The sequence below is a fragment of the Peromyscus maniculatus genome, chromosome 7 (assembly GCF_049852395.1).
Source record: "Peromyscus maniculatus bairdii isolate BWxNUB_F1_BW_parent chromosome 7, HU_Pman_BW_mat_3.1, whole genome shotgun sequence".
Classification (NCBI taxonomy): Eukaryota; Metazoa; Chordata; class Mammalia; order Rodentia; family Cricetidae; genus Peromyscus; species Peromyscus maniculatus.
In genome coordinates this window covers 35,928,527-35,941,607 of record NC_134858.1, presented here as the reverse complement: position 1 = coordinate 35,941,607, position 13,081 = coordinate 35,928,527, and the positions used below count along the sequence as shown (strand labels likewise).

General features: G+C 34.6%; 1 protein-coding gene across 2 annotated transcripts; it reads left to right on the top strand.

The window, feature by feature from the left end:
- Window positions 1–6,356: 6,356 nt before the first annotated feature.
- Window positions 6,357–11,402, top strand: LOC102922517 (olfactory receptor 8G50-like). 2 transcript variants are annotated; one of them, XM_015986233.3, is made up of 2 exons: window positions 6,357–6,367; window positions 10,475–11,402. In XM_015986233.3, exons 1-2 carry the CDS (start codon window positions 6,357–6,359, stop codon window positions 11,400–11,402), a joined length of 939 nt encoding a protein of 312 aa, XP_015841719.2. The 2 variants fall into 2 exon arrangements, with proteins under 2 accessions (XP_015841719.2, XP_006992654.2); XM_006992592.4 differs by lacking the exon at window positions 6,357–6,367 and having other exon boundaries at window positions 10,458–11,402.
- The last annotated feature ends 1,679 nt before the right edge of the window (window positions 11,403–13,081 follow it).

Genomic DNA, 13,081 nt, shown 5'->3' with positions numbered 1-13,081 from the left:
TGGGTGTGTGGTCATATACTGGAACTTGATCAACTTTCTGGTGGTCACACTCGTAAAGAAAACTAATTCTACTTTCCCTAGAAGCTCTCATCAGTCAATAGTTCCTCAAATGGAGTCAGGGCTCATGATCCCCTCCCTCATCCTTCTGGAAAGTTCCCTGCTTTGATCTCCTGCAGGCACTGTGCAGACAACCACAGCTGCTGTGAGTTCCTGAGTGCAGAGGTTCTGTCATGTCTATAAACACTTTTCTCCCAGTCTTTTCTTTGTCTACCTCTTAGAATTTTTTTTACTCCCTCTTCCATGATGGTCCCTGAGCTTTGGGGGAGACATTGTGATACAGATTTCTATTTGTACTAGAGAACTCCACAGACCTTTATTCTCTACACTTGAACAGTTGTGAGTCTCTGTGTTAACTGCCTTCTGCTTTGCAAGGAAACATCTCTGATGAAGACTGAGAACAGCAGCTAATCCATAGGTAAAGAGTTAAGAACTTATATGGCAGTTTGATATTTTGTCTATTTAGCACAATAATAATATAGGATTCACTGCTGGGGCCTGTGGGGTTCCCAACCATGTGTTTAAGCCTATATTTGCTATAGTAAGAATGTGTTTTCTCCTGTGTAACAGGCCTTAACTCTGACCAGAAAGTAGTTGTTTATGTCATAACATTCTTGCATCCATGGCATATATGGACAGATTTCCATGCCAATTATAGTTCACTGATAAGCAATACTACTGGTGGCCTTTCTCTGGGCTTGCTAGTTTTTTGTCAACTTGACACAAGTCAGAGTCATGTGAGAAGTGGGAACTTCATTTGAGAAAATGCCCTCCCCAGTTTTGCTTTTAGGTAAAACTAGCATAAATTTTATTGATTGCCAATTGATTTGAAAGGGTGTAGTGCACTGTGTGTGATGTTACAGGTTTGCTAGTAGTTCTGGGAAATATAAAAATATAGGCTATGCAAGCCATAGGGAGAAAGCCTGTAAGTCACGTTCTTCCATAGTCTCTGCTCTAGTTCCTGTCTCCAAGGTCCTGCCCAGACTTCCTGCCCTGACTTCCCTAGATGTTGGACTTATAATCTGTAAAATGAAATAAGCTTTTGATCATGGTGTTTAGCACAATAGAAACCCTAACTAGGACACTCCACAACCCACCTACACAGTACATCTTATGTACTGTAAAAGCTAGCATGTAAGAGGAAGACTTTAGGGTTAGTATTGTGTTTATTTCTCCAGGTCCTGGGACAAAACTGTGTGTTGTCTTCAGCAGTAGAATTGTACCATCAAGTTCTGGTGGGCAACCAAGAGCAAGTGCAATACCCTGTAACATTGTAGCCTGTGTTTTAAGTATAGCTTCAAATCATTTTTTTTTGTATTCAGTTTCATATTTTGTACAGCAACATTGATTTTAGGAATCTTATCTAAGGATTACTAAATCAAATATTATGATGATTTACACTTTTGAAATACTCACAGTATTTCTCTGGCTTTGGTTTTTAAATTTAGTTCTACTATTCATCTTGAACTGGTTTTGGTACTTATATGAGATAGGCTTTGTGTATTATTTACAAGTATGTAATTGTTCTTCTATTTGATGCATAAAGTGTGTATTCATTGATTTTTGAAAATAAATGTTTATACCAATCTAATTCTACACAGAAGTAAGGTAATTTTTAGGAGGCTGGTTATGTTTCATTAATCTGTATACCTGTATTAATGCTGATACTACTCAATCTAGTTCACTGTAACATTGGGTTAAATTTTAAGTAGAGAAATGTGAAGCTTTAAAGTTCATTACTGTCATACAAGCTTCTTCTGATCATTCTGGGCCCCACACATATTTATGGGGAATTTATGCTCCAGAGATCAATAACTAGAAAAACAGAATTTGAATTCTGATAGGGATTGGACTGAATTTGAAGCTCAATTTAGGAAGTATTACAAGTTTCATAATGTTTAATCTTTTGACTTATGAACATGAGATATTTCCATTTATGTGATTCTTTACTCTCTTTCAGTAATGCTTGATAAATGTGAGGTCTTATAATACTTTCAAATTATTAATGAACATTTAATCACTTTTCATAATTTTAAAATGCATTGCATGATTATTGAGTTTTCATATTGTTCTTATTGATATTTAAAACTAGTTCTAATTATTTTTCAATAGATTAGTTGGAATTTCTATATACAAGATTATGACATATAGTAGAAACATGATTTTTTCTTGTTTTACAGTTAGATATATTGTAGATGGACATTTCTGTCCTGCCAACAACTCCCAAATACCCAGCGGCTACTTCCCAAATTACCACACAGAAGATTACTAAATTCTACAGTCTAATGACTTCAGCTCATCATATTCTTTTTATCATCTCTCAAAATTCCATATTTGTGTGTCTGGTCACGTTAATTTGTTTATGTTATGTGATAAATGTATAAAGTATCAAATGCCATTTAAGAAAAAAAACAGGAAATCATGTTTGAATGATTAACAAACAAAAGAGAGTGTATTATATCAGAAGGTATCTTTTATATTATATCTAGGATTTAATTTTTGAATTTAGCATTTTATTCATAGACAATAATAGTATTAAGTATGATTAAATAAAATGTGCCAAGCATAAACAGTATGCACAATATATTAATAACTAGTAAGGCCTACTAGAAAGGTGCCTATTATGTGGGATGGAGCAGTCCCTTGAATCACAATGATTCTGAGTTCATTTCTATTCCCTGTCTTCATTCCAAAAGCCTTGCCACCTAGGAAAGTCTTCTTGACTCTACCTTCTTTCAAGCATTTCAGGGACCAATGCATGTCCCACCACACCTAGTTCTAGTCAGGCCCACCACTACATCATCACACAGACTGTAGTAATGATGTTTCTTCTCATTGTTAACAGATGATTTAAAACTGAGCCTTGTATTGGATCACATGTCTAATTCTAAGCTATGGTCATTATTAATGAGCAATGCATACCACAATTTATTCTATTATGGCCTTATTCTTTAAAATTTAAGGGGTAGATTTAAGAAATTTGAAAAAATGGTCATCTTAATGGAGATGAAGGTCTCACATCTGACAATTTAAAATAAGCCAAAGTAAATTTAGTTTAAAATTTTATTGCAACCCTTATCTGAAAATTAATTTTGCATAAAACTTTTGATATAATTTATTTTCTAAAGTAGTGTGAAAATCACTTCTATAAGATATATGTTTTCATTTTTTCTCAATGTTGTTTTTCCAGTTTTCAAAGTGTTAAAATATGATCTTCCCTCCTTAGTCTTCTGAGAAATTCCTCATGAATCCTTGACAGCATTTCTTACCACTTGCAATGAGATGTATAAATACTAATAGACATGATAGGCTTTATGCTAAATTAAATAAGTCAGCCTCTAATGTAAAGTAAAAGTACAATTTTTGTTACCACTCCCATGAGATGTCTAAAATACGAAATCTTATGGTTAAAAACAGAACAGTGGTTCCAAGCCAAGGGAGTGGGGAATATGGACTGCTTCCATAAATACAGAGTTATAATTGAGAATATAAATAAATGTAGTCTAGGTGTCTGTTGTATGACATAATAGTAGTGATTAAGAATACAGTGTGCTATTGATAAGGATTTTTCTTATCACAAATGAGAAAGCAGAGAAACCAAAAGAAAATAACAAAAGCAATAGAATAATCTATGTAGAGGATGGATAGGTTCATTATGGCAATTGCTCCAATTAATTAATTAATTAATTAATTTTTTGAGACAGAGTTTCTCTGTGTAGCCATGGCTGTCCTAGAACTTACTCTGTAGACCAGTTGGCCTTGAACTCAGAGATCCACCTGCCTCTGCGTCCTGAGTGCTGGCATTAAAGGTGTACGCCATCACTGACCTGCTTGCTTTTGTTATTTGAAGAAACACATTTAGATAAATGATCTGAGGTCTTTCTGTGTTGTCAACCCCCAGTTTAATAAGTGTTAATTGCTACACTTGTTATATCCTACTACTAATATATTTATTCTGTAAACATACTTGTTGCAGCTTGACCACTGGAAATCCCTCTCTATCAAATTTATCTCCTTTTTACTTACTCAAACATTTTGTTTCAGCATTTCTTTGTTATCTGTCACAAAAGCATGAATCACACATGTCACATAGTTTTTTTTTCTTATCTTTTCTTTTTTCAAGACAGAGTTTCTCTATGTAAAAGCCCAGACTGTCCTGGAACTCACTCTGTAGACCAGGCTGGCCTCAAACTCACAGAGATCTGTCCATCACTCTCCCAAGTGCTGGGATTAGAGTCATGTGCCAGGACTGCCTGACATGTTAAACAGTTTTGGCCAGACTTAATATTATTCATTTCTTCAGGCTGCTCTGGTTATTTTTACTGAAGGATGAAGGCAGTTTCCTCACTGTTACTTGGGTCCATTGGTTTTAATTCTCTAAGCAGTTAAAGTAGAAAGTATGTGTATGTATGTGTTCACCTTCTATAAAAACACATTTTCAATCATATGTCAATAATTTATGTATGTTTATAGTGAGCTAATCACCATCAATACAAGCATTTTCTACTCTTATTTACTACAGTATAGTTTACTTCACAGAACCACATTGCTTGTCCTTAACTCTCCAATTCAAGAAAAATAGTTACCATCCTCCACTGTGCATTATTTTCTTGGTGAATCCATAGTCTCTGGTTATAGTGCATGCAGAATTTTTATCCTGCACTATTATGAAAATCAACTCCAGTAGTAATTTATTATGTAGCCTAAAATAATTACAAAAGCTCATAATATGTTTTTCCCTGAATTTCCATTTAGTTCCAGATTTACTTACATCATCATGTTGTTCTCCTGACCTTTCCCTGACATCCTTTAGGAAACCTTGAAATCAATATACACACATGAAAGGAACAACATTTAATGATAATTAAAAAATCATTCTTTACCCAAACCTTAAATTAACAGAAAAATATTGACCTGGTTCACATATTTTTGAAATAATTTTTAGTTTGAAAGTCAGTTTCATACATTTCCACCAGGGCTTAGCTTCTAACCTTAACCTAAAGATCACTACTATTTCAAAACAGAGAGAATTTCACACCAGGGAGAATGTCACATGGGAAATAGAATAGGAAATTTTAATTGCTTTTAGTTCACCCCTCCTTAACTCTACACAGCTCACACTAATGATAAGAAATCTTGAGAGAATATATATATATATATATATATATATATATATATATATATATGCTGTAATGATATATATTTATTTATGACACCAAGAGTTTATCAAAACTACCTTAACTTCATTCCAATAAGCAATTTGTGAAGTTAGGACATGAATCATGTCACTTGATTCATAATATATGAATTACATAGAACTTGAAATCTATGTCCTGATCCACTGAATAGAAGAGAGTGGGAGGTTTTATTTTGAACTATCATCACCTACTACAGAACTGTTTCATGTCAAGGTTCGTGGCTCTAAATCTCACACAGAACTGGGACAGGAGTTTCCAAGTAGAGAAAAGGTGAGCAGTAGAATTCAGTTTCTTCTGGAACCATTCCACATTGGAAAGAGATAGATTTTTCTAAGATCCAGTATCCACACACTATAGAAAATTATCTCAAAATAATCACTCATATTTTGAGGAGACATAGTAGAAGGCAGGAAAAGATATGTTTAAATTTTAATGGTTAAATTGGTTTTGATGTTAACACAAAGTTTATCTAATTGGCTGTACTATGTCCTCTGAGGCAACATAATAAATGCAATCCCCTTTTGTGCTACTGGTCAGGTATATACTAGGTATAACTAACTTTAATATAAACATTCAATTTGCCTGGATAGGTTTAACATATAATGCTCTATCCAAAATGCACCACCAAATTAGCACAAGACACCAAGGAACTCTATATCTTTTATTATCTCTTACTTCACATACACACCTTGTCTGCATCAATCAAACATTTAAATGCTTCATATGTTTTGATGATTTTTAATAGCACTACATATTTTGAACATGAAAACCATAATTTTAACACTTGACTTTGAATATCAGGTAACCAGGCAGTCTCCCTCCCTCTCCCCTTCTAGACTATAGTAGTCTGAGAAACAGAGATTCTGTTATGCTTCTCTCTATACTCCACACCAGAAACATAATTTATGTTTATTACTTTTGAATGTTTTTTACTGTAAGTTTACATTCTCATCCAAACTATCCTTTTGAAGCAGTATAATCCTGCATGTATTTATTATTTTCCATAAATTTTAAAATATTTTTGTATATGATTATCAGCTAACTTCTTGATATAATGCTTTTTTTTAAAAAATAAGCTTCTAACTCTAGGACAAATTTTAAATGCTCGCTGGGTCAACATAACTATGGGATATTTTCCTCCATATTTATTCCCAAAACATAAGTGTGTATTGCACATAGGATGATTATAAAATTGAGCAAAGATTTTGTTAAGGAAATGCAGAACTGTTTAAATGCTTTCTAAGAATCTGTTAAAAAATAAAAATTTAAAGTCTAATTATAGTTTAGTGACTTCATGGGTGTTATTGTTTGGCATTACTAACTTCTTTTAAAAGAACACAGTATTTTTTTTTTCCAATGGAAATTTTACAATTAGAATCAACATAGACAAACTTGGAATACATTATACAAAACCAAACTAAGCCAAAAACAAAAAGAAAAGCACTGAATTATTCTACTTAAATATTGTAAGTATTACAGTAAAATTCTTAGAAAAACATATCTGCACATGTAAAGGAAGGTAGAAAGATAGAATTGATTAATATAAAATCTTATGTTGGGAAGGTAAATTATCAATACATTCTGTGCAGGCTGTGCCTGTCATTAATAACTTTGCAAAGTACAACCAAAACTGAAGAGGCTAGGTCTCAAATTAAGCATTGTAAATGGACATAAACTGTAACAGTAAACAAGGAGCCATCAGGAGATGTCACGTATATTTATTACCTTGATTATTGTAGTGTCATGACTGTTTGAATATGCACGATCTGAAGAAATTGTCCATCATAAATGTTTAAAATTTGCTGTATGTCATTTCTGCTGCAGGAGCACTAAAGGACAAGCAAAACTGGAGACTCACTCATCACTAAGACTTACCAGGCAAAGCAATAGTTCTCAACCTGTGGGTCAGAGCTCCTTGCCAAACCTCGAACACCAAAAATATTCACATTATGATTTATAACAGTAGCAAAATTACAGTTATGAAGTATCAATGCAAAAAATGTATGATTGTGGGTCACCATAATATGAGGAACTGTATTAAAGGGTCACAGCATTAGGATGTTTGAGAAACACTGAGATAAAGGGAGGCTAACACAGCTGATATACGGGAGGGTGTTTGGAATTTTCCACCAAGGTCAAAGGCATGCAACCATGAAGGTGCTGTTAGAGGAGCAGGAAGCAGAAGAATTTATAAGAACGTATCAGACTTGAAGGCAGTTAGTCAGTTTGGATCAGCCAGACACCTGTGACTAGTGTCAAGTCTACAGTGACATAGTAAGACACAATGGGACTTGTATGCTAAGAACTTGTTTCCAGGAACAGCCTTGCCATAGGCAAGGAATGGAGAAAGTGAATCAGAAGGCCAGTGAAAATAGAACTTTAAAAGCATGTGTTTTAGTATGTGTCTTAATATGCTTTATACTGGAATGGCAAAATGCTATATTGTACAATGGTTAGTATATAGTGAGTAGAAGTTTACTTGTCTCAAGATCAGAGAGGTTTGCAAGTTTAAGGTCCAGAACCCTCCTCTGGCCTGGTGCTTAGTTACTGACTGTGCTTTCTGAATTTTATCACAGTGAAGACACATAAAAAGGGCTCTAGATGATGTGTCACCCTTCCATCCTCAGCTCTTCAATAGAAGGAACTGTTTTTCTTTATTTTATATTTCTTTATTTAGAGGAATAAACACACCCTGTGATTGTACTAACCAATGAGTGAAGACAACAGTTGCTGTTGACTGTGTGATGAGAAGTGCTCCAATACTGAGAAAACCTGAATATTTGGTATAAATAAAGCAGTACATACCAGGTAGACAGTAGATGGGAAGGGCTTCCAGCCATCTGTGTTGGAATATTTCTCTTTTGGTACTCTAATTTTGGTTAAACTTGCATAACATAAATTATAGTATAGCATATTATGAAATATGTTATAAAATATGAATTCTTCAATGTAATTCAGTATTTTTAATATATACATTGAATTACAAAACCTTCATCATATTCTATTGTAGAACATTTTCATTTCCATCCTAAATTTAACTCTGTTACTATAAGCAGTCATGTTAGTACCTCCTTTTCCATCCTGTAATATCTCGAAGACATTAAACTGCTTATGTTGGTATGAATGACCTGTTCTTGATACATCATAAAGGGCTCCTGGCAATCTGTTGCCTTCCATTCTTGGTTCCTTTCACTTACAGCGTTTTAGGCTCTTTGAAGACATAATCTATAATCTACTCAGGGGCTTTAAGTTTCTTTATTGAATAACAGTGTTCCATTTTATGGAAAAGGTTTACCTTGTGTCTCCATTCACCAGTGATGAACAGTTGGTGTTTTTTTTTTTTCAACCTTGTGATGTCACAAGCACTTCCATTTAACCACTCTGCAGATTTTTGTGTGAATGAATGTTTTCAGTTCTTGTGGTATATCACTAGATTAAAATGTCTGGGCTACATGATAACTTCACAGTTTTTATTTTGAAGTGCTTTAAAGTGTTTTCCAGGCTGTACTCTATGAAAACCCTATCCAAACATATGAGGATTCCAATTTTTTTCATCCTAATAATACTTATAGCTTTCCTTGCAATCATCCTGAACACTGTGAAATTTTATTTCACTGTAACTGTGATTTGAATTTCCTTAATAGTGAATTATAGAGCACATTGTTTTCAATACTTACTGGCTTCATGTGCATCTCCAATAGAAGAATGGCTGTTCCCTTCTTCTGGCCATTATTAATTGCATCATTTGATCTTTATTTGTTAAACTGCATTAGTTTTTATGTACACTATCTTAAATTTGTTCTGTGGATATCATACTTTAGACTTTTTTCATCTTGTATGCCTTGTTTTCAGTCTTTATACAGTGCTCACTTTACAAATTCTGTATGACAGCCTTTGATTTTAGCAACTTATTTCAGAAATATCAGCAAATCCAAATTTGTAAAAGTTTGCTTCTGGTTTCCCTTAATATCAACATAGTTTCATCTGTTATATTTACTTCCAATGGCCTATTTTGAATTAATTTGATTGAAATGTATGAGAGTTACATATTAATAACAAGTACATATCTAAATACCCCTTGTAGGGCTGGAGAGATGGCTCAGCCGTTAAAGGCTAGGCTCACAACCAAAAATATAAATACCCCTTGCCATGTAATAAAAAAAAATTCCACATTGAATTATCTTGAAGCCCTTATTCGTAAAACTTATAAATGTAAGCTTCTTTCTGGGATGTCAAATTCATCCCATTGATTGGCACATCTACACTTATAGCAGTACTACACTATACAAAATGTTTCAATATTGTAGTGGGATTCAAGAGGGAAGAGCACTAGGTCTTCATCCTCCCACTTCAAATTGGTTCTGATTTTCTTGGGTCGCATAATTTTCATGAGAATATGATGATTCCTGTGTAAACAAATTAAAAAAAAAACAGGAAATTGAGAAGTAGAAAGGGATAGCATTGAGTTTAATGATTGAACTGGAAAATATATCCACTGTTCCAAATATTTTCATTGACTCATGAGCATGGAAGCCTGTCTGTTAGTGTCTGTCCCTAATTCCTTTCCACTGAACTTTGCATTTCTATGAACAATGTCTTATATTACTTTCATATAATGTCCATATATGCAAATTATTTTTATTGAATAACAAATGAATTTAATCATTGTTAAGTTTGTCATTGATCTCCTAACATTTGCTGACCATTTAAATGTTTCTTCAAATTTCTTGATATATTAATTAGAATTTTCTATACAGAATATTGCATTATTAAGAAGTAGAGATATTCTCATTTTATCCTTTACAATTAGAAGAGCTTTATATTCAGTGTCTTGTTTAATGGTTCTAACTAGATTCTATACTACAATGCTGAATAAATATGTTAACATTGCTTCATTCATTAGCTTACTGTGACAGTTTTCTAAAAGAATTGTTTGAGAATTCCTAGATGATGTTGATTGATATTTTAAATAAAACTATACTTATGAGGTAGGCACGAGGAATTGCTAGAAAATTTAATAAAATTTGTTATATCTGTTCTTTGGGGAGGTTCATGTCTCATGTTAAAGTCTTTAAATGGTAACACAAATGAAGGGCTGTTAAAAATGGGAAACACCAGAATGAAAAACTTAAGTTCAATGTCACACATCAAGCAGATGTTTGATAAATAACTTTTTTCTCACTTCGTACATAGAAAATCCAAGGAGAAATGGGAGAAAGAAATATCTCCACAGTGACTGAGTTCATCCTCTCTGGGTTAACAGACCAACCAGAGCTACAGCTGCCACTGTTCCTCATCTTCTTTGGAATCTACTTGTTTACAGTGCTCGGGAACCTGGGCATGATCATCCTGATCCTGCTCAGCTCCCACCTGCACACGCCCATGTACTTCTTTCTCAGCAGTCTCTCCTTCATTGACCTCTGTTACTCCACTGTTATCACCCCCAAAATGCTGGTAAGTCTTGTGGGAAAGAAGAATGTGATCTCCTATGAGGAATGTATGACTCAACTCTATTTCTTCCTTGTTTTTGTTATATCTGAGTGTCACATGTTGGCTGCCATGGCATATGACCGCTATGTTGCCATTTGTAATCCCTTGCTCTACAATGTCACTATGTCTTACCAAGTCTGTTCCTGGATAGTAGGTGGGGTGTACGGCATGGGCATCATTGGTGCAGCAGTTCATACTTCCTGCATGCTAAGAGTGGTTTTCTGTAAGGCTAATATAATAAATCAGTACTTCTGTGATCTTTTCCCATTGATGGAACTTGCCTGTTCCAGTACCTTTGTCAATCAGGTAGTACTCTTGTGCCTCAGTGCTTTTAATATCTTTATTCCAACCCTGACCATCTTGGGTTCTTACATCTTCATCATTGCTAGCATCCTCCGTATCAAATCCACTGAGGGCAGATTCAAAGCTTTCAGCACCTGCAGCTCTCACTTCTCTGCTGTTGCTGTCTTCTTTGGTTCCTTGGCATTCGTGTACCTACAACCTTTGTCAGTCAGCTCCAAAGACAAAGGCAAAGTGTCCTCTGTGTTTTATACTACTGTTGTGCCCATGCTGAATCCCATGATCTACAGCCTAAGGAACAAGGATGTAAAACTTGCTCTAATTAAGTTATTTCAAAAGAAGAAGTTCCATATGTAAAGAAATATTTATCAGAGTAAAAACATATTACTTATAACCAATAAATTTTATTTTCTAACCCTCGTCCAATTAATTTCCAAACAAGAAACTTTAGTTCTGAGTCAGATAGCATCATCCACATCAGAAAGTCTCAGTATCTTCTGGTGGCATCCACCTTTCCATTTTCTCCTGAAGACTTCAGCAGTAGCATGGCTTTTCTGGCCTATACCTAGAATAGATTCTTTTGGAATAAGACACTTCCTCATTGCTTTAGAAACTTCTTGACTTTGGGAATCCTGTGAGCTACAAAGCCTTTAAACATGTTGCATTATGGAGACAGGTGTGGAGATTTCCAAACAGCACATGGTACCCTGCTCACTGTACTAATCTGTGTCCAGAAGCACAACACTGGAGTCTTTATTCCTCTTCCCAGCATTAACTTTTAAACCTGTTACTTTGCATCTGTTATTTAAGCCTAATCCTGTAGTAGGCACTGAACATTGGTGGCTTTGTCTTCAGCTTGCCTTCAAATATATGGCAAGACACCTCTTTGACATCTCTCTTCTACCTCATTTTGCAACACCCAAACTAGAAATAAGAGAGCATTCATTTTGAGAAAAAAGAAAGAAGGCCCTTGATTTTCTATTACCCTCGACTTCTCTTCATCTTAACTTTTTCTGTTATCCCACACTATTCTATGTATGTACGTCCATTGCAATTGTTTACATTAGATGACATGTGGGTCACTTACCATATGCCAGTACAAAATAACACATATCATCAACAGTTTGAATAACTGAAGAAAGCACAAGTGGGACAGAAATTCCAAGTTAAATACTGTGAGTGCCAGAATTCCATTTCTCCTAGTACCATTCCACCTAAGAATGTGTCAGGCCGGAATGAACTCTAGTCTGTAGAAACTATAAGAACATAATCACAGTAGCTGAAAATGGTCACCAATATTCTACAATATAGCTCAGAAGACAGGGAATGATCTTTCTCCTATTTCAAGCCATACTTTTTTGAGGCTTGATTAATGATACTCTTATATTGATGTTAACACAAAAATGAATATCATTAACTGTGTATGTCTCCTCTCTTGTAGCATAGGGGAAATGCATACTTGATTTGTGTTATTAGATTCGGAGAGCCAGGTGATGGTTGCACATGCCGTTAATCCTAGCACTTGGGAGGCAGAGCCAGGAGGATCTCTATGAGTTCTAGGCCAGCCTGGGCTACAGAGTGAGTTTCAGGAAAGGTGCAAAGCTACACAGAGAAACCATGTCTCAGAAAAAAAAAAAGATATATAGATATTATGTGTAAAAAATATCTGCATGTAAATGCTCAATTTTTGGTGGATACTTTTTGTTTATAAACCTCTGACATATAATACAGCCTCAAAGTAACACAATTCACCAGGTTTTTTAATCTTGTTGCTCTCATTTTAGATATCTTGTTTGTTTTAATAAATCATTTAAGCTTATCTTTATGTTTCACTGATTTTTGTTGCTTCACATATTTTTAAAATGAAAATCTATTGCTCTGTTGCTTCTAAACTATGAAGATTGTGCAGAATTGTCTGTACTTATCCTAACAGACTCTAAAAAATCCTTCCTTGACTGTCCTCAGCTAGCATGTTAGAAGCTCTACTGCTGTGGACCTGCCAATTATGGTATTTGTCATAGGGTCTCCCTGCCATC